The sequence below is a fragment of the Xenopus laevis genome, chromosome 4S, assembly GCF_017654675.1.
Source record: "Xenopus laevis strain J_2021 chromosome 4S, Xenopus_laevis_v10.1, whole genome shotgun sequence".
NCBI classification, from domain to species: domain Eukaryota; kingdom Metazoa; phylum Chordata; class Amphibia; order Anura; family Pipidae; genus Xenopus; species Xenopus laevis.
Window position 1 is genome coordinate 61,529,500 of NC_054378.1, and position 23,458 is coordinate 61,552,957.

Sequence of the window (23,458 nt, forward strand, 5' to 3'; positions counted from 1 at the left end):
TAATACCGAGGTGTGGGAATTACCCAGAAGGATAAATAAAAAATAAAAAAAACTCTGTCAGGATATACAGTATGTAACCCAATGAGAAAAACTCAATGCAGCCAGCACATAGAAATACAGTATAATGATGAGCTGTGGATATCTACTGGTTACCATGTCAAGATCGTCTAGTAGATTACTATTTTTATTTTAGACTGCTGGTCTTTAAAGTTCTTCTTCATTCCCTTCCAAATCCCATTTCCTAGGGGCAAATGCATCAAGGGTCGAATATCGAGGGTTAATTAACCCTCGATATTCGACTGGGGAATGAAAATCCTATGACTTTGAATATCGAAGTCGAAGGATTTTGCGCAAATACTTCGATCGAACGATCGAAGGAATAATCGTTCGATCGAACGATTAAATCCTTGGAATCGAACGATTCGAAGAGTTTTAATCCAACGATCGAAGGATTATCCTTCGACCAAAAAAAGATAGCCAAGCTTATGGGGACCTTCCCCATAGGCTAACATTGACTTCGGTAGCTTTTAGGTGGCGAACTAGGGGGTCGAAGTTTTTTCTTAAAGAGACAGTACTTTGACTATCGAATGGTCGAATAGTCGAACGATTTTAAGTTCGAATCGTTCGATTCGAAGTCAAAGTCGTTGTTAAAGGTCGAAGTAGCCAAAAAAACACTTTGAACTCTCTCGAACTTAATGAACTTAATGAATGGGCCCCTTATTGTCCTTTGATTTTTTTTCTTTAGCAGTAGTTCTCATGATGAGATGCTTCCTTTTTCACCTTGTACCCTTCTTCACACAACCTAAATCAAAGTTAAATCAAGCTTAAAAAAGGGGCAGCGCACTGATAGTTCAAGGCAAAAATGCTCTGGCATCTCATATACACAAGTTCTATACCAGTCTTAATTGCAATTGAACTGTGTATGACAGATGGGTGAGATTACTGGAAAGTGGATGGGGTTTCAACTTAGTGAACCAGGGACACCTATTGGCATATCTAGGGAAGATCAGGGGTGTGGACTGAATTGTCTGCCATTTTATTTTTGACTCAAATGTTGGGAGGCATATCAATTCTAAAATCCACATTTGCGGATAAATAGTGCCTTCAACAGCAAATCCATGGCCAAATAACTTTTAACCATTGAAAACGTTTAATTAATGTATATTGGAAAGTGACAGAATTACATTTTGTTTCATTATGAAAAATAACTGTTTTTGGCTGGACAACCCAGTTAAGATTCAGAAGCACAAGGGGGAGGAAGTCTGTATTTTACTACATGGGAGTTGCAGCCAGCATTACTTACTTACCTACAACCAAATTAAAGACACAGACACATACATGGTGGAGAATGGCCGCAAGCTGTTATATTAATTATTATATCAATCAGAACAGTAACCATTGCTAATAATTATAATACCTGCTCATACATATCTTCCCAGCCGGCCTCTGGATCAGATCTCTGCAGCAGATCGCCTTAAAGATGAATAATAATTATCCTTAAGCCCCGCCTATTTACCACCTAGCCAGGGGCAAACCTCCAAACAACACTTTCTCTGTCATCAACAAGTTATAGCTGCGACAATATATATATATTTTTTTAAACTTATCTTTATTTAATAACAGGGTGGGCGGGTGGTATTTCCAGAACGATCCTCTCCGATCGGCATGTTTGCCTTTTTATAGATTGCTTTCACACCTTTTTGCGAAGCCACACCCCCTTTTAAAACATTGTTTATTACAGGTATGGGACCTGTTGTCCAGAATGCTCGGGACCTGGAGTTTTCTGGAAAATGGATCTTTCCATAACTTGGATCTTCTTACCTTACGTTTACTAGAAAATCATGTAAACTTTAAATAAACCCAAAACTTTAAATAAACCCAATAGGCTGGTTTTGCTTCCAATAAGGATTAATTATATCTTAGTTTGGATCTAGTACAAGGTACTGTTTTATTATTACAGAGAAAAAGGAAACAATTTTAAAAAATGTGGGTTATTTGGATAAAATGGAGTCAACAGGAGATGCCCGTTCTGTAATTCTGGATAATGGGTTTCCTGATAACGGATCCCATACCGGGACTAACATTTTAATTTCCTAGTGATACTGTCCGTTTAAAGTGGATTTAATATTAGTGAGTCTATTTCATTTATACAATCAAATAGCATTCTGCAGTTTTTATGTAGACCCATGATATTAAGTTCTGCTCCTAACTGGCTGTGAAACAGAATGTCCTGCTGGTTTGAAATGGGAACTTTTTTATGGCAGTGTGGATATATCTGAAGGTGTGTTTTTGTGTATCTGATGGGGGTTTATCGCATGCGTGAAGGTGGCTGATTAGTTGTGCCTTTGCAGGCATTGGAATACTTTATAAGAGTATAATCCTCTACAAACATAACTTTGCATTTTTTTATATAACTTATTTGCAGGCTTGTACATTGCAAGAAATGATATACATGTGCTTGTTTTTCTCTTTACATGAAATGTGCTCTTGTTGTTCCTAGTTAATGAGTTTATGAATAGATTTATGTCTGTAACCTTTCAGTTTTGATGAACACACCAGCGCATAAAGAAGGTTCTACGGTCAGAACATATACTGCAGTGGCAAGGAAACAGGAAAATGCTGCAGCCATAGTTCTAAAAACTAGATTAACATCTGGTTGATCATTTTGTACCTGTGCTCTATGGATGGAGAAAGGTTTATTTTTATTTGTCTCGGGCAACTGTACAGCTACTGAACAGACTAAGGCTACGAACACTGCTTTTTCACATTTTCTGTGTTTGAAAAATGAAAATATCAAAAGACAGTCCAGGAGTTCTAATCCCAAATAAGTCTAAATTGCTTTGAAAGCGCTCATACAGTGCAAAGTTATTATAAGCATTTTTCCTCAATACAGGACAAGCCTTATGGGAACCTTTGCTGGCACAGAAATGTCACAAGGTTTCCCGTGGCTTTGTTGCCGTGCTTAAGGATAATAAAAGCCATCTATGAGTTTCTTTGTCCGCAATTAGGCAGATACATCATCTCACTACACAAATGTTGGCAAAATATCTCTTTCTATAGTTATTATAGGGACAAAACTCCCCTGGTTTGGTAACTTTCAACCTATCAAATACTATTGTTTCCAATAACCCAGCTAGAAGCTGCACAGCAACAGAACAAAAATAGTATATCTATATCTATATCTATATCTATATCTATATCGAGAGAGAGAGAGAGAGAGAGAGAGAGAGAGAGAGAGAGAGAGAGAGAGAGAGAGAGAGAGAGAGAGAGAGAGAGAGAGAGAGAGAGAGAGAGAGAGAGAGAGAGAGATATATCTATATATATTGTAACCGTTTGAGGTAACAGGGTCGTCGTCTCCTGGGGGTAGACAGGTGCACAGCAGTCTTGGAGTCCACGCAAAACAACACAAAACTGGCTGGTAATGTGCAACTGGCCGCAACCAGTTTTATTTGTCTGGTTGGCAGGAAGACAGGAATCAAAACAAACAAAAATGAAAATAAAACCTTGCCTGTCCGGCACTAACTAAACAATCAGCTCCTAACTAACTAGGTGAGGATCTAACATCCAGCACCTAACAGAAATCAGTATTTGTGGCACAGCACGTACTCACATGAATCTGACTCTCTAACACAGGCCTGCACTGCCTGCTCTTTTCCCCAGGACTGTGAGAGAGACACACACAATCCCTTCCCTACTTAAGGAGAGAGAACACCTGTTCCTCTCTCAGGTGTTGGGCAAAACCCAGACCGTCCATCTGGAATCGGATCCCGCCCAACACTCAAAACTCTTGTAAACCGGGTCCTTTTTCCGGCTATTACAGCTAGCCACAGACCCGTGAAAAAATGTACATTTACTTGGTTGCTTAAAAACAGTATGACAGAAATCTGGATGATACATACACCCCTTCAACCAATGTCCCAGCATTTCTGTTACAATATATATATATATATATATATATATATATATATATATATTTAAATATAACTAATGTAACAGTGTGGCGTTGCTTTGGAAGTACAAATAATAGAAACAGTCTCTAGTCCCATCTACATTGCAACATGTTTTGGCTTAGGGGCAATGAATTCCCACTTTTTATGAAAATTGCAAAAAAAAAACCCCACTCTATTTATCAGTAATCTCTCCCTAGTATATCCATGATGGATAGGTCTGATTTGTACAGATGCATTTCTACTCTCCAGCCACCTGATAACTGTAACTAATGGATTCATACACTCCAATTATACAGCATAATTTTCCAGTTCAGCAATCAGGAGGTAAGCAAGGACTAGTTGCCGGAAAATTCTATAATGCATGTTATAATTGGGCTAAAATAAGCTTCTTAAATTCAACATAGAAATCAGGTACAGTCTGAGTATAATGATACAGCGACCACTGCAGGTCTGAGCATAGCAGGGAAAACTTGTATTCTGGTACTTGCACAATAAACAGACAGAGCAGGGTAAGAAAAGTGTAGCTTTTGGACAGCAACACAATGTCTGCAGCAGTTCAGCACCTTACCAATTTTTGAAGGCACCACCAGGGACCAAATATTCTCAAATGCTTTACCTCATGCTGGTGCCCCCTTTTCTTGAAAGCAAAGTGTGGAAGTACATTCTTATTCTGCACTCTTTGGCATGCCATTAGGCCATGGACTGGCTTTATAACCCTTTTTTGAAACCATACTATACTGCCCATGTGCCTTACACAAACCACAGGCAGAACCTAAAACAATGGTGCCCCTGTGCTTGTGTTTGTAAAAAAATAAATAAAAAGGTTCTTTACCAAACCGACCTTGGCTACTTTGGTGCAGAGCACAGCTATGATTGTGATCCCTTGCGAGATGCGTAACAAAGTGGAACACCCAGGAGTTTTTACTTTCCTTGTCTTTATTACTCACACACACACCCTTATATATATATATATATATATATATATATATTACACAAAAACATGAATATCCTGTAAATTATATCTTTCTAAACGACTCTTTGGGCAGATTTATCAAGGAATAGGTGTAGTACGATAGCTGAAGTCGAAGGTTTTTTCCGCTAAATTAAAATCCTTTGAATCCTTCGATTCGTATGATTCAATTGTACAATTGTACGATTTAATCGTATGATCGTACGATTTTACAAAAAAAACTTTGACTTCTCAAAACTTAGCCAACAGCTCATACGCTCATACAGGTTATAGGAGGTTCCCCCATAGGCTAAACAGCAATTCGGCAGGTTTAAGGTGGCGAAGTGTCGAAGTCGAAGTTTTTTAAAGTACTTCGATTTTCGAATGATCAAATTTGTGAAGTATTTGAAGTTATTTTTGTCACGTGACTCATTAAAACATGTGTTCTATAATAAATAAAGTACCCCTTGTTGGAAAAAATGAGGATATTATAAGAAACTTCTGAGTTGCATGACCTGTATAAAAGCATGGAATGGTCATATATGGACATGGAACTCCTCCCTCAGTGACTTATAATATCCTTATAATTTCAATAGAGAGTACTTTATTCACTTTTAAAGATATGTGTTAATCGTACACATCAATTGATGTATGGAGTTGGTGCTGTTACCTTTTACTTTCACATAGCTGCAGGTTTCTCACAGTGGCAAACTTGCACATAAAGAACCAGAACTAGACATAACATTGACTCAGAGCAACAGAAATTATGACATTCAAACAATGAAGATTTTTAACATCATTGGCTGTATGTTACTGAACTGGATCATGTTTGATGTTTTAGAATCCCTTTTATGTCTACATTTGTTACGTTCTGAGCTGAGAATAAGTGCCTTCAGAAATATTCACTGGATAGAGCATCTTTGTGACATTCTCACATGGGATTTGAAACATATACAGTTCTAGAAATGCAACTAAGCAATTATTTCACTAAAGCACAGTATTCTCGGTAAAGTCATTATCTAGTGGAGTCAGTAGTTATTGAACAAAGAACTTGGGTCAATATTTCATACAGCAACAAAGCCTTTTATTGGCAACAAAAGCAGCGTTATTGCCACCATGGAACAATGCAGCATGTTCAGATTCAGTCTGACCAAACCAAATCAGCGAGTTACTTATTGAATATAAGATGTGGATATGAATCGTCCCCTGTGGTGGTCTCTTTATCATAACATGATATCACAATGTTTTCCTCCGTCCATTGTATGTTAAGAAGGCTTGAAAAAGTTGGAATATTGGTCATGATATGATGCTAAATTGGAAGATTTGCTATGGATCCAGCAACATAAAAACTATATTTTACTTCTCAGGGAATTGTTTTAATTTAAAGTTAATGAGCTTTTATACATGTGTAATTCCAGGTTTTCAATTAGGAAATGAAATTCCTCATGTTGTATCATGATATGTACAAGTCAGCGATGGGTGTGCTTGAGTGTTAGGACTGAAATTATGGGTAGGCAGCTGAAGGGGAGGGGACAAATATTTTGGAAAAATTAGAGGTGACACTAAAGAAAAACTTTATTGTGCTTTTTTGCTGTTTAATGAACTAAATGACAGGTGGTTGAGTCTACCACCAGCTTTGCTTGACAGTGAGTAATGGTTTAGAAATACTTTTGAATTTGCCGCACACCACTTACTTCATATTACCGGGTGCATCCATATCCCAGGCCACTTCCAAGCCCCACACTGCAACAATCCGAAGTAGGGAAGAAGCACACCAGTTCAGCTAGGCAATGCCTTTTAGCACATTTATTTGCAGAAGTATAGAACGCACAAGCTTTCGGGGTCCAACCCGACCCAAAAGCTTGTGCGTTCTATACTTCTCCAAATAAATGTGCTAAAAGGCATTGCCTAGCTAAACTGGTGTGCTTCTTCCCTACTGTGGATTGTAATGGTTTAGAAGTCATAGTAACACTGCCACTGCCACCATTGCCATGGTTACCAAAGCTTCTTGGCCCAGCTCTGTTGAGTGTTTAGGACAACAGTACATTATCTTTTCTTAACTTTAAAACACTTTCATTTTTTTTGTGACTGTTCCTTTAAATGTTCGGTAGTACAGGGAGGCTGGGAAAGGGGATATCGTATTAGTCATTTTGTTGGAGGGTTAGTTTTTTTATTGTAAGAAACTATACAAATGCTGTAATGAGGGAAAATATAGATTACACCCCTGTTCTGCCATGACTACACCCAGTTATGCCCTGACCCCCTCCCCTCTTTTTGATCAGCAATGCAGGACTGCCTTACAAAAAACATGACGTCAAGTCTTCCACTCTCTTCCCAAATACATCTCACCCCTTTATTAGACAATCAACTGGACACTTCTTTTTGTGGATTGAAAAGGCCCCATAAATTAACAATCACATATCTTAACATTTCAAACATGTTAACATTATAACTGTCCAGCGGGATCCCCACTCCTAGCCTCTGAAGCCTGCTCCTATAGAGATCTTTTTGCTACTGGGCATATCCACATCCTGAGGCTAGTCCCCTTGTTTTGACCTTCCCCTCTTAACCTTGGCCAATGTCCACAACCCCTAGCCTCAGACCTACCAAACTTCCGCCGTAACCCTTTTCCCTGACTCCAACACCACCTACCTTCCTAATCATCTCCGACTCATCCACCCCTCCACCTTTACCTCCCCAAATAAAACAGGGTGGGTGGACGGGCTGTTCAGGCAAAATGGTGACAAACCTTTCCCGCTCCTGCCTTTTCACTCCCCTTTTGCTTTCATGCCTCCTCCACAAACTACAACCCCCATAATCCCTTGCGCCCTAGCTTCTGGTTCCCCTTCCTTGACCAGGTCATGGCACTATCCCTCCAATTCCCTCTGGTCTTCCCAGGCCCGCTGGACCATTGGGAAGTGTGTAAGTACACGCATCAGATGCTTGAAAGGGTTCTCACAAACCTGATACAATACAAAGCCAAATTCATGCAAACAGAGCATTCTAGAATAATGCTCCCAGATCACGTGAATAATCCAAGACTCTTCTTGAAAATCTTTGTTTAAAATCAGTGCAGCCTAACAGCTTCAGTCTATTAGAAGAACAAATGATATTTCAAATGATGTGGTAACCTTAGCCTAAAACATGTAGCACTTTGTAACTGAATGTGTCATGTATAATGGACCATATATGTGCAGAAAGGAAAAATAAATTACATTTTCTGAGGTGGCCAGACTAGAAAAAGAATGCATGAAACAGGTAAATTGCATTCTTATCTCAGACTCTGTATGCACTGTTTGCCAGATGTTGATGCTGTAGAAAGAAACATGTTTTTTTTTCATTTTCCCTTCCTTACATAAAAATATATTTGATACCCTGTGAACAAATGCAAAGTAAGTTGATTCTTGATAGCTTTACGTTTCCTGGATAGAAGAGTACCATGTTATTATAGTAGAACCTATTACAGAATATCACAATGACCATTATTTCTGAAATCATTCTCAAGCACTAGAAGTATCATTGAACCAGCAGAAGCAAACACATGTAAAAACTACTGCACTTCAGAAGAATAAAAATGTTCTTTAAATTATTATTTTAAGCTGTGTGCATGTGTACAGAAACATTTCTGTGACTCCAGAATTCGTTGTGTGCACTGATGTCATAATGATGTACAAATGACATGTGTATTGCTCTGTGTTGCATGGAATTAGTACTATGGTGAATTGGGTGTTTGCTATATTGGTTTTTCCAGGGTTCCCATGTGAGGTTGTGTCAATAACTGCAAAAGAATAGCAGGAAGTGAACTGCATGCTAATTCCATTACTTACTCTGCTTGTATTGGCATGCTAGACCTGCACCCAAATGCCCCTGCCCTGCAAATGTTGTCCACTTATTATGCACATTAAGGAGAACATGCAAGTGAATTTGCATGTAATTAATTATAACAAAATTACACAGACCCGGGCAGCGTCAAGTTTTACACCCTCTTCCCCAATACACCTCAACCCCTTTATTAGACAATCAACTGGACCCTTCTTTTTGTGGATTGAAAGGCCCCATAAATTAACAATCACATATCTTAACATTTCAAACATGTTACCATTATAACAAATGTCGAGCGGGATCCCCACTCCTAGCCTCTGAAGGCTGCTCCTATAGAGATCTTTTTGCTACTGGACATATCCACATCCTGAGGCTAGTCCCCTTGTTTTAACCTTCCCCTCTTAACCTTGGCCAATGTCCACAACCCCTAGCCTCAAACCTACCAAACTTCCGCCGTAACCCTTTTCCCTGACTCCAACACCACCTACCTTCCTAATCGTCTCCGACTCACATAAAACAGGGTGGGTGGATGGGCTGTTCAGGCAAAATGGCGACAAACCTTTCCTGCTCCTGCCTTTTCACTCCCCTTTTGCCGACTCCACAAACTACAACCCCCATAATCCCTTGCGCCCTAGCTTCCGGTTCCCCTTCCTTGACCAGGTCATGGCCCTATCCCTCCAATTTCCTCTGGTCTTCCCAGGCCTGCTGGACCATTGGGAAGTGTGTAATTACATGCATCAGTTTGTTCGCCGGTAGCGAAAAGCGGAGTTTCGCCATGAATTTGCACCTGGCGCATAAATTCGCCCCCAACACTATTTAGCAGTTTTGTGCTAGAATCTTCCACCTTGCATGAGTGTATATAGACCAAAGTTGTACCTGTCAATGCACATAGAAGTCACAATGGATGGAAGCAGATTGAACTTTCTCCACTGGTGTATCTACAACAGCAAAGACAATGCTTTGTGTGTCACTGCCATAACCTCTATTGCTGTGGAAGTAAATATAAGAAGCTGTCTAGTGTCACTGAATTTCTCACTGTATGAGAGATAGAGAAGCCACAGTACCCTGCATCTATGGCCCCTTCAAAAATATAAGTGATGCTGAATACTCACACTTTTTTCATCTGTAAAAATATATAAATTTCATGCTACCATTTCTGTTTCTTCTATATGGAACAGTCATTAAATAGCACAACTTATTATAATTGCCATAAAACAGTCTACTTCTTACTTACCCCTTGAACACAGCCTTTTTCTGACAGGCAGGTTTTGCTATAGGGCAACTAAATGCATGTATCTGCAAATCTCTTTTATGTCATTTATCCAGGTCGTGGCATTCAGTGTATAGTAGTGGTAACTTTAGAGCAACTGCACTTGCTGCGTGATCTTACTACACACTTCCCCAATTATCTGAGCAGCTACTTGAGTTCTGGAAGCTGCACAAATAAGTGGTAAATGGTTTTAATATTAAAGCTGTTTGGGAAAGTGGTGGAACATGTTTAATATTAGTCATCTAGTCCAGTTGCTTTAGACTACTACTAGATACTGCATGTGTCATCAAGTGCAAAATTTCCACCTCAGGGCTCAGTCCCACACCTTAGCTGGATACCCAGGCGGATTACCCACGGACTGCCTGCACGGTCAAGGAATTTGGGACTTGAAACTCAGCTGCTTTGAGGTTATTCCACAGCTACCTGCAAGTACCAGGCATGATGCACGACTCTAACACACAGTAACAAATCAGCAGGTAATATTTACTGGTGTGCCATTTGCTCTGCCAAGCAAAGACCGAATTAGTTAAAAAGGTTGCTAATTTTGTTCTGATTTTTTATTTTAATAACCCAATATTGTTTGGGTATTTTGGAAAATTTACATTGCAATAATGTGATGAATTGTTTTGAAAGTCTCCCCCCAATCATAGGAATCAAAAGGCTTATGGCAGACATGAGCATCTGATTCATAAAATCACAGAGATTTGTAGTTTTGGGGGATGGTTACTAATGCGAGCCATACATGCTCCAGTATTTCCCATAAGCCTTTAGGAAAGATTTGAAGAGACTGCAGGTGTCTTGCTGTGGCAAACAATTAATTCCCCTTAGTTCAAGCACATAAATCCTCATATAAAAAACATAATCAGTGCTCACTCCAGGGCAGTATTTTATAAATCAATATAACCTCTGCATTACCATAATTTTAAACACAAGTTTTATATTACATGTAACTAAAACCCCTGTGGTTAAAAAATATGCACTAGCACGAATTAGAATGATTGATAATACATGAGGCCAGAGATTGTGTATTGATTGTTTCTAGAATGCTGCAATATTTGGCCAGATCAGTAGCACTTACTTAATTTAGGTCAGGATGTACTATTAAACCTTGCTTGTATTCTAGCATTGAAATGACAGCCTTAACATTTTAGTCGTCTCTCCGGTGTTTTACGCAGTGCAACAATAAAGTATGCAATTTACAAACTGTGATAATAATTACAGGTTCAGTATAAATGGTGGTCCAGCACCTAACTGTGCCCAGAAGGTTTGAGACTGGTTAAATCAGACACTAGTGCTCTAATGTGGATACAAACTAGTAAATCATTATGCAATAATAATAACATTAAATGCTTTATAGACTTTCTTCTATTTATAGAGCTACATTTCATACTCCATAAGGTTAATGTTGCAAATCATGACACCATTTATTTCTGGGCATCTAACCAGTTATGAACTAAATAACATTTCTTTGAAGCAACTGCTTTTAAAAAAAGTCGCATAAACACTTTCATTTACCCATAAACTAGAACATTAGTTTCACTCTTTGCCTTACAATGGATGAGCTTCCCATGAATACTATGTCTAACAAATTCAAAACTTAAATTATAGATCACAGTAGTTGGCTAGAGGATTCTCGAGAAGCTCTGTGTTTGACCTCTTTGCGTTATAAAAATTATAATTAGAAAGAAAATGCCAGAAGACTTGCTAAATATAATCAAGCACACAAGATGTCATAGTGATTGGCATAACAGGGTCTTGAGGTCTAATGGGCAGTTTTAAAGGTATGTCTTGCCTCAGTTTTTGTGGTTGCTGTTTTAATATATGGGTCAAAAATAGCAAATTGGGTCTCACATTTATGACTAAATCTGCTAAAATTCTGTTCACTATCCTAGCATATGCCAACATGCCACATTGCAGGCAGCTTCTCATTGCAGCTTCTCCAAACCCTGCTAGGGAGAAGGTGGATTCAAGTGGAACTAGGTCCTTAGCTAGCTCTTTCATTTCTGCAGACCCATGGCCTTCAGTGAGGAAAAATCATGGAAGCAATTACAGTAGCATTGTGCACCACTGACTTGAAAAATCTGTAAAGCCTATTGGAGCCAATGCCATCAAAGCATGCTACAGGTTTTCTAAAAAGTCATACTGTATACCATCTAAATCTTATAAATCTAAAGTGAAACATCTATCAGATCAGATTAGAAGCATTAGTTTTAGCATTCAGGGAATTTGTACAATTCTGGTTCCGCCACAGCTACTGAATGAATTGAATATGACCTAGTTTTGGGAATTTTTTTAAAAGGGCATTTGATGGTAAGATTTCAATTAAGGTATTGCATTGGTCTGTATTCTTTTTGGTTGTTTTATTACTAAACTTTTCATTTAGCAGCTCTCCAGTTTGAAATATACATTGTTAAGGTCCCACTTAGATTGGAAGAACAGACTGGAAGATGAATAAAAGAGTATCTGACAAGCAAGGGCGTAACTACAGAGGAAGCAGACCCTGTGGCTGCAGGGGGGCCCAGTGGGTATAGGGGGCCCCATGAGGCCCTAATTGATGAGCAATTTCAAGATTTATTGATAAAAAAGGACAATCTCTGCATATGTTGGGGGCCCTAAAATTAATTTGCAGTGGGGCCCAGTAACATCTAGTTACGCCACTGCAAGGGTTTAGAAATAAAGCTAATTACTAGAAAAAAAAAAACTAGCATCAGTATTTAACCGTTTTCTTCTTGCCACGGTAAGTGAAGCAATGCAATTTACATATTTTTTACTTCCCTAATGGAGTTTCCAATAGTAATTGTATAATAACCACGGTCATAGCTACAAATAACTATAAAACAAACCATTATCCACCTGTACCCAGGGCTGTATTTAGGTCTGATGCCATCCTAGGCATTGGACCTAAACACGCTCCTGTGTCATGCATGCTGATGTCACATGCGGAGGCGCTGGCATTGTGTGTCATGCGCATTGCAGTCGCGAACCGTATTTAGCGGAAGTGACATCAGTGCGGCGTACATGTGACGTCACTTCTGCATTCTTCCTCGGACCCCCCACCCTATTTCCTATGGAAATCCATGAGGAGAGTTTTAAAAATAATAATAAGAAAATGGAAAAAATAGGAACCCCGAGGGCCATCCCCAAACCCGTGCCACACTAGGCACAGGCCCTTGGGTGCCTATATATATATAAATATGGCCCTGCCTGTACCTAAAATCAAGTCAGTGCTGACTCTGAGGCTGAGACACCATAACTTTAGTTGTGGCTATCAGGGGTCATTAACAGGCCAAGGTATCATGAAAAACATGTCAACCTCTCACACACTTTGCACACAGGTTAGACTAACACACCAGCACCCCACAGACCAACCAACACCCTTAAAACTCATGCAGAACTTGCTGCCACCACTTTCATACTTCAGCCTGGTTGATGAAAGATGTCAAGAACTATAATGGTTAATGGTTACGATAACAGGAACAGACTCTTCCTACAGCAATTAAAGGGTTAATCAGCATGAACACAGACCAGCATTTCCATTCAGCATGTAGCAGGCTAAGGCTCAGAGTTACACACTTTTGGGCTTGGTTTGTTTAGAAGAAACTTATTAAATTTTATATTTAATAATATAAAATTATAAATCCCAAACAGTTGTAAAATAAAAAGGGAAAACATAGAAACCTATACTTTTACCCAAATATATAGAATTCCTGGTCCTGGAGGCAAGGGGAAACAAATGGGAAAAACTTCCAATCGAAATTGGTCCTCCAAAGTAAATTCGAGGTTTAGTCAGAAGAGCTGACTATTTATCAATGAGTTCAGGGTATTATTTATTTATTAACATGTATTTATATAGCGCCAACATATTGCGTAGCACTATAAAGTAAATGTGATTATACAACTACATCACATGAATTACATATATAGAATATATGGAGTAACAAACATCACAATCAATACAGGTACAAAAAGGTGAGGAAGGCCCTATGCATAGGCATACAGTCTAAAGGGAAGGGAGTAATACACAAGGTGTGGGAGTGGGCAAGATCGAATTAAGTGGGTGAGAAATGTGGTATTGTATGTGGTGTTGCGTTTGGTAGTTAAGCAGAGTGAGGGTAGGCTTCTCGAAAGAAGTGCGTTTTAAAAGTCGGACAGACCGTGGGAGAGAGTTCCAGAGGAGGGATGCAGCCCTTGCAAAGTCTTGAATGCGGGCATGTGAGGAGGTAATGAGAGAAGAGTTGAGTAGCAGGTCAGTAGAGGACCGTAGTAAGCGAGTGAGTGAGTATATAGAAATGAGTTCAGAGATGTAGGGTGGGGCAGAGTTATGAAGTGCTTTGAAAGTCAGTGTTATTAATTTGAATTTGATTCTGAAAGGTAACGGAAGCCAGTGCAGGGATTGACAGAATGGCGAGGCAGAGGAGGAGCGGTTGCTGAGGTGTATGAGCCTTGCAGCAGTGTTCATTATGGACTGGAGAGGTGACAGTCTCTGGAGGGGGAGGCCAATTAAAAGAGAGTTACAGTAGTCTAGACGCGATATGATGAAAGAGTGAATACGAATTTTGGCAGCGTCTTGGGTGATAAATGATCGTATTTTGGATATGTATCAGGTAACTGGATACTTCCCAACTACTGTGACTAGGAACTGGACCAAACATAGAATAATCATAACTCTTTACAGGAACACTGAACTGCATATGTAGTCGTCATATTTCTTCCTACTGGGTCCACAAATCAATACTGTGTGACCTGCCCAGATATTACCATTGGATAAACCAAGAGCCAAACCTAGTCATGTTTGGATGCTTCATAAAGCTGATGTGGCATTGAATCCATAACGAGTTTCTTATAGTGTTGGTACAACAGGTATGGATTCCGGGATGATAAATATGTTTGAGTATAGGTTATAGTGTGACCTTCACTTCACCTGTGAGGGGCTTTGCTGTGAACTTTAAGTTCCCCCTCCTTGGGTTTTCAACATTCCACATGGAAAGTCTCTTATCAGTCAGGTCTTGGAGCAGGGCATCATAGACCCCTTTACATATGGCTGATTCCAGACCTTAGTGGAGAGAGGCCTGTTACTTATCTGATTTTGGTCATGCTTTTCATGATAACTTGGCCTGTTTCATTAACTGTTACAGGCCTGTATCATGGCAGAGGGTATTACTGAAGTAGAAGAATACACAAGGTACAATTCATACCCAGCCGTCTATCTGCAGAAAGGCTTAGTGAATTAAACCCTAGGCAGGCCCTGGAAAATCTAGTTTGGGTTTCTTGTCAGCTTCTTTTAAATTCTGGGGACATAGTACTTTGCTGTGAATATGATGGGAAATTTCCATCACCCTATACATGATGATGTCTGTATATTAGAGTGCATATGGCTCTGATGCACATTGGCTGAACTGAATCACTTTAGTAAATGTAATTTTGTGCTATTTCATGCATATTGTTACCCCGCTAGTCCCAGCATCAAAAAATGTATTGCACATTCTACTGCATCCATTTATCCTTTCCACAAGTATTGCCATGTGTGCATTATAGCAAAGAGCTGTCTCCTCTAAGCAGGTTAGTAAAATAAATGGGTAGATGCTTTATTATCCATTATGAATTTAGTACTTTTTGACAGCAGAATGCCCCTTTTTTAACCTGAAAATATACTCCCCCCCAACTCTAAGTTTGCCTATGGAAACAGACTGATTAAAAATGTTACTACTACACTGAACTCAGTGCCTTATTATAACAACTGACACATTAAAGAGCTGCCAAAGAGTATGTTCATCTAACTGATCCTTTTGAAACACTGTCACAAATGCTTGAAGAAATAGAATACAAGTTCAAATGTCCTCATGGTCTCTGTTTTGTTATTAGGGAAATAGAGATATATGACCTTGGTTACAAGGGGATAAAGTTCAGGATTTAAGTACAAAGCATCATATATTTGTACCATGTGAATGCACCCTAAGATACAGGTCTTTGTGCTCCAAAATGGTGGTGGGCAGGAACAAGTATATTGTTGTCCCTTTGGATACACCCTAGTAGAACTCACTGCCAGATAACCAGTGGAAACTAAGTAGAGATGCACCGAATCCAGGATTCGGTTCGGGATTCAGCCAGGATTCGGCCTTTTTCAGCAAGATTCGGATCCGGCCGAATCCTTCTGCCCGACCGAAACGAATCCTAATCCTAATTTATATATGCAGATTAGGGGCAGGGAGGGAAATCACGTGACTTTTTGTCACAAAACAAGGAAGTAAAAAATGTTTGGTGCCAACACCTAATACAATTCACTAACTCCAACATCAATGGTAAAAACTGGGCAAGCAGGCTGCTGTGTATGTGGCAATGCTGCCAAGGTAGGTTATCATTTCTGTTATTATTATAAGAATTATACAGTACAGTACAGCATACAGCAATTGTAAGATACAGATATTAGAATACAATTCAATATAACTGAATGTGATATGAAATAACAGAGAAAAAGCTCTACAATAAAAAAAAACAATTATTTGGCTTTTGTCGAAAGGTGCAATTGAAACCTTCCTTTTCTTTTGTTTCATAAAATGAGAAAGAAAGCTGGATTGCACTCAATTACAAATTCCCCCTGGCTTTTCTGCAAAAAGCTGTCAAATTCAATAATAAGTGGGGGAGGTCCCTTAGGTCGCCAGATAGCGAAAGGAAGGCAAATATCACACAGAAAGCAGGACAAAATGGCATGGAAACATGTCGTTGCGAGATCCCTGTTGCTTTTCACTCTCAGTGCACATGCTGTGTGAACTGCTCTGTTGGAGAGATTAGCATTTGCTTTGTATTGCTGGGATTTAATGCACTGTTTGACTCCCCAGTTTAAAGGCCAATGCCACCAGGAAAAGATATATCTCAAAATTCCTCAGTCACACATAGACCAGCCCAACCTGAGCTTTACAAATGGCCACAGACTTGACCTGAAGCATTATCCATCAGCAGCAACCACAAGCAGATCTAACAGCACATGAACAAGTTTTTCAGCATGTCAAAAAGAAAATCAATGCTGCTTTACAGCTTCTGTTCAGCTCTTGCCCACGAAATATATAAAGTACCAGATAAGGTAATCAATCACCATGAGAACAGTAAGGCATCACAGGATGAAGCCTGGCCCACTGCCACGCTGGGACCTGATTTTGTAGTATTATTTACTTGCCTTGTGTTCTGAGATGCTGATATAGCCCTCCAGGACAGGGTCGGAGAGGGACTCCTTGTGTCTTGTAATGTTTCTTCCACGCAGGTTGTTCTGATCCTTCTCATTGCCCATGCTGCTGTACATGATCAACAAGGTGCTGAGTGCTAAGAACACTGCCAGCCCATGGCGCTGTACATAGAGGAATAAAAGTCATTTTCAATTGCTACAAACAAACTTGTTCTCACAGTTCTGCTGTTATTATTCTCTCTATTCCAACCGCATTGAATTAACATCCTCTACTCTGTACAATTTACATGCTGTATAAATTTTGAGCACACAGAGATACACTAATAATGATTTCTGTCACTCCAGTTATTAAACGACAATCCCCACATCCCTTGCCAGATGCTGCAGATGTTGGACAGCGTGGGCTCAACATCAGATGGAGAGACTCATGTCAGATATTCCTGCCCTAAAAACCACAATTAAACACACACAGTCCCCCTAACAAATCTGTATGGACTGGGGAGAGCTTGGCACCAACTGTAATCTCTGGCTCCCATGCACATTGGCTTCTTGACACTACACTGGAACTGGAACTTTTAAATGTCAGGGCTTCTGCATAACAAACCATACTGCATAACAACCCATCAACAATTATCATTGGTACATTTTTACATTGAGTAAAAAGCTTTTCTGCCAGCCTTGCAGCATGCCCCTGCCAAACAGCAGTTATACTGGGAAAGTTCTCCCAGATCCCACCACTTGCATGCACTAGGATAGTGAACTGGGTGCAGGTGCCATAGCTCTCTACACAAGGCTAACACTCTAACCACGTCATAGCATTACACAATTAGAAGTAACAATTGACTCACCAGCAGTGTCTTCATCTTGGGATCCTTCTTCCTCCTGTGATGATCAGGCTCTTGCTACAACACAAAGGTAGCCCGACACTTTCCTATGTGCTGCTGCTGCCATTGTGCAGACAGTCTGACATCTCCGTTTGGAGAGTGAGAGAGAATAGGGAGGGACTGGGGGGAGACAGAAGTAGGAGCTGTGCTGCCGCTGTTGCAGAGATTAGAGACAGAATTAAACTGGACCCTCTTGGTCTCTGTCTGATCTACACAAATGCTATTGGGAGGAGCTCACTGGGTCCTAAAGCTGCAGGCTTAGCCTATGCAGAGCACTACAGTACAGTACAGTACTACTCTATACATATTATTGGTAGACACTTGTGTTGGCAGATGTGGGGGATGGCATATTAAAAATGTAATACCACTGGACTACCTGAAGGCAAGTTGTGTTCAAGTGTAATTTAAAAATAACTATTTAAACCCAATTTAAATAACAGCATTGACACAGTACCGTCACTGTACAGTACTGGAGCAGAAAGTTTTGATTAAACCCATATGGTACCCATCCCCAGAGGCTACACCCCTCTGCTTCATACAGGTTCCAGAACAACAGATAGTGGGAGGGTGCTGTGTCTTGGAAATAAACTAGGGTTCAGGGGCCACCAAGCTAGGTAAAACTCTTTGAATAGGTAATTCTGGTTTTGTGTTATTCTAAGACAATTTGCACTTAAGCTTTTTTTATTCTCATGGCTTTTGAATTATTATTTGTGTTGTGCTGCAGCTGTCAGACTTGGAATTTAAAAAGCTATTTGTTTTCTAGCGCTTAATTACCCTAGCAACCAGGCAACAGTTAGGAATTCAGAATGAAAGATAAATAGCAAAGGGCTTGAGTCTTTGAAGCAATACAAAATAAGAAAAAGAATATAATTTAAGAGGATGATTTTTTGTTGCTGAGTGAATCTGACATATAGCATTATCAGAGCATACCAGAATGTGGACAAATAAAAAAGACCAACTAAATAATCTGTAAGATACTTACAGTACCTCAAAATGTTCCTGATATGTAGTCAATGACTGTAGAGACATGTGTTGATATCAACAAATTTTCCTCCTCTCACAAGAGACAAAAGATTGCCTATTTTGTTGTTTACATTATTGTGCAGGGAATGTAATAAATTGTATAACTGACAAAAATGATGCCACTTTCAAGCAGGTGCATAACATTCAGATGAGATTTGAAATGTAATAAGCTGTGTTGGGAGCATAATTACATTGTAAAATGAACATTTTTATGTTTTGTGACAAAGGGTGTCTGAATTATAAAACTCTGATGACTTTAAAGGCGTTGTTCACCTTCCAACACACTTTCCAACACTTTTTTTCAGTTGGTTTCAGATCACCAGAAATAAAGACGTTGATGCTGTAAACTGTTCTAAACTGATACATTAAGTTGATCCATTTCTTATCTTTGTCCCTGCTGAGCTGAATCCCTCAGTTTTATTAAAGGACTAGTAACATCAAAAATATTTTTTTAAAAAACCCCATCAAGACTAATTAAACTTTAAAATCGCACAGCCTTTATAAAAAATAACGTCTGAACTGTGACATTTAATTATAACAATTCTTTTAATTTGCTACATTTAATTGGAACAATTAGTTGATACATTTCTCAGCTGCTTCTTTGGAATATCAGCAACTATTGTATCATATTGTATCACTATTGTATCAATTCTAACAATTGCCTTTAAAGGACCAGTAACATCAAAACTCCGCTTGCGCTCCTCTTCAGAAAAGGCGATGATCCATCATGCAGCGCTCGATTTCTCCTCCCTGGCTATCTCCTATAAGGAAGGCATGGAGGAGAAATTGAGCGATGCACGATGGGTCACGGGATCGCCTTTTCTGAAGAGGAGCGCAAGCAGATTTTTGATGTTACGCAATTGTAAAAGTCTTTATTTCTGATGAATAATCTAAAAACAACTCAACTGAAAATGTGTTTGGAAGGTGAACAACCCCTTTGAGTAAAATGATATAAAGTGAACATTAAGGGGCTTGTATATTTGTTTGCAGTTCTGGAGATTAATAAACTGTTGTGGGCTCCGTTGGGACGACCATCTCATCTGCTGTCTCTGTCGGGCACACCACGGCTTTTGTTTATCTATGTATCTAATTAAACAATAGTGATTGGTGAATTTATTAGCCAGGCAGATATTCACAGCAAATTGTCCGTGTTTCGAAAAATTTTCGCCTGTTTCATGAATTTTGCGGGAAATTATGAAATTCATGACGAAGCGAAAGGGGACAAAGTCGCCCATCACTACTAAACAAGCCTGTCCAGAACCGGACTTTTTAAAACAAACAAATGACTATTCCAATTGTTACAAATTATGTACTAAAAGAAGCGCTGCAGATTTAATCTGTTGCCAGATGAGGTGCTATGAGTTTGAATAATGTAGATTTATGTTCCCAAAACGCATATTAAACATCGACATAGGAAAAATGTTTGCATTTCACATATCTTTTCCATTAGCAATGGTCATTACACTTCACTACTATTACTTGTCCAGTTAGCAGTTAGGCAAGATTAATTTAAAGGGGTTGATCACCTTTAAATTAACTTTAGTAATAGATTGGCCAGTTCTAAGCAACTTTTCAATTGGTCTTCATTATTTATTTATTTATTTATTTATATATAGTTTTTGAATGTTGTGCCTTCTTCTGATTCTTTTCAGCTTTCAAATGGGGGTCACTGGCCCCAGCAGCCAAAAAGCTGTTGCTCTGTGAGGCTACAATTTTATTGTTATTGCTACTTTTTATTACTTATTTTTCTATTCAGGTCTTCTCCAATAAATATATCATTCTCTCATTCAAACCACTCTCTGTAGCGCTGAACTGTAGCATCCAGATAACTGCTGAAAATCCAAATTGAGAGTTGCTGAACAAAAAGTGAAATAATCAAAAAAACACAAATATTAAAAATTGAAGACAGACTGCAAATTGTCTCAGAATATTGCTCTCCACATCATACAAACGTTAACTCAGAGGCGGACTACTACTTTAAAGGCATGTGTCCTTTTTTAGCCTCATCTATTATTCTACTGTGTACAGGGTTGGCCTGGGGCTGGTGCCTCAAGGCTTTGAGTCCAGCAATGTAACCCCCCCATTGCGCGTGGGCACATGCGTGCAAGCGTGCACACATCATTTTTGCCGCAACCAACAGGTCACACAGGACGCAAAGCAGGGTGTAGATCTGGGCCGGTGGGGTCCACTAGATCCGGGGGCCTACCAAGTTTTTTCCCGGTGTCCCACCGGCCCAGTCTGATCCTGACTGTGTATGTTACCGTTGTTCCCAACTGTTTTAATTGGTTGGCAGCTGGTCCACTCAGAGAAATCTTGCTCTATAAATCTAAAAATCTACAACACAAAAAGATGAGTTCACTACTTCAGATTAGTTGTTGTACATTTTTGATAGATACTGATAGGGTCTTCTTAGTATATCACATGATGCCTGCCAATACCAAGATCTCAATTTAGGGGGACCAAATATTCTAATATCTTCCAGTACGGTATTATTTCATTATTATACTTTATTTATATAGTATCAAGATGTTAAGCACAGTTTTTAGGAGAGAAAATACATAGGGCTAATGTATTGCACAGTCTGGACTGTGGACAGATTACAGGGAGTGATTGTAAATGTACATTGCACTGTTTTGACTTCTACAGTTACAGTATACTGTAGCTTTGGAATACAAAAAACAGGGAAATTATTGCACTACAGGAGTCCAATATTCATGGTTGTATTACAGACCTGATAGAATCTTAAAACATCTCAAAATATTTAAATTGTGGAGGTTTTACCTATAATAACTATTTTCAAGAGTAGGGATGTCGCAGACTGTTCGCCGGCGAACTTGTTCGCGCGAACATCGACTGTTCGCGATCGCCGAATGTTCGCGAACGTCGCGCGACGTTCGCCATTTTGGGTTCGCCTTACCTGGCGCTTTTTTTGACCTCTCACCCCAGACCAGCAGATACATGGCAGCCAATCAGGAAGCTCTCCCTCCTGGACCACACCCCCTGGACCACTCCCCTTCCATATATAAACTGAAGCCCTGCAGCGTTTTTTCATTCTGCCTGTGTGTGCTTGGAAGAGCTAGTGTAGGGAGAGAGCTGTTAGAGATTTGAGGGACAGTTGATAAGTAAGTTTGCTGGCTAGTAATCTACTTGATACTGCTCTGTATTGGAGGGACAGAAGTCTGCAGGGATTTGAGGGACATTTTAGGTTAGGTAACTTTGCTGGCTAGTAATCTACCTTCTACTGCAGTGCTCTGTATGTAGCTGCCTGCTGTGGGCACTGATCTCTTCTGATCTCATCTGCTGACTGCTGTAATAACCCAATAGTCCTTGTAAGGACTGCTTTTATTTTCTTTTTTGTTTTTTTACTTTGCTAGTTGCTACTATAAGAGCCCAGTGCTATTAGTCTAGCAGTGTTGGGGAGTGGGACTGGTGTGCTACTGTGCTGCTCCTAGTAGTTCAGCAGCACCAACCCGAGAATTTTTTTTTTTTTAATATACATATAATTTTTTTTTATTTTACTTATCTTACTGTTCTTTAACGTGTACAGTGCTGTTTGCTGTTCTTCATAGTAGTGCACCAATAGTAGTGCACTTGCAGGCATTATTTGCCCAGTGTGTTCTTCAAACAACTGCCATCTAGCTGTGTGAGCTTGTTCACATTCTGTCTAAATATCAATAATAATACCGTCTCCAGAACCACCATCTGAGTGACGTTTTTCAAGCAGCAATAATATATTCCGTATCCACTGCTGTAGTAGTGTATACGTTGACCTTGTAGGCATTGTTTGCCCAGTGTGTTCTTCATTTTCAAACAACGGCCATCTAGCTGTGTGAGCTTTTTCACATTCTGTCTAATTATCAATAATAATACCGTCTCCAGAAACACCACCTGAGTGACGTTTTTCAAGCAGCAATAATATATTCCGTATCCACTGCTGTAGTAGTGTATACGTTGACTTTGTAGGCATTGTTTGCCCAGTGTGTTCTTCATTTTCAAACAACGGCCATCTAGCTGTGTGAGCTTTTTCACATTCTGTCTAAATATCAATAATAATACCGTCTCCAGAAACACCACCTGAGTGACGTTTTTCAAGCAGCAATAATATATTCCGTATCCACTGCTGTAGTAGTGTATACGTTGACCTTGTAGGCATTGTTTGCCCAGTGTGTTCTTCATTTTCAAACAACGGCCATCTAGCTGTGTGAGCTTTTTCACATTCTGTCTAAATATCAATAATAATACCGTCTCCAGAAACACCACCTGAGTGACGTTTTTCAAGCAGCAATAATATATTCCGTATCCACTGCTGTAGTAGTGTATACGTTGACCTTGCAGGCATTGTTTCAATTTGTTTGCCCAGTGTGTTCTTCATTTTCAAACAAC

General features: G+C 39.5%; 1 protein-coding gene across 2 annotated transcripts in view; it reads right to left on the minus strand.

The window, feature by feature from the left end:
• The window catches only part of LOC121393296 (alpha-N-acetylgalactosaminide alpha-2,6-sialyltransferase 5-like), a 97,371-nt gene extending 79,088 nt beyond the window's left edge, over positions 1–18,283 (minus strand). The window contains exons 1-2 of one of the 2 annotated variants that reach the window (XM_041561323.1): positions 18,017–18,283; positions 17,163–17,330 (exon numbers count right to left, since the gene is read on the minus strand). In XM_041561323.1, the coding sequence (XP_041417257.1) occupies positions 17,163–17,330; positions 18,017–18,031 (183 nt within the window). In that variant the 5' untranslated portion in view covers positions 18,032–18,283. The remainder of the gene's footprint in view (positions 1–17,162; positions 17,331–18,016) is intronic. The other variant, XM_041561324.1, reaches the window with a different exon arrangement.
• Between the last annotated feature and the right edge of the window lie 5,175 nt (positions 18,284–23,458).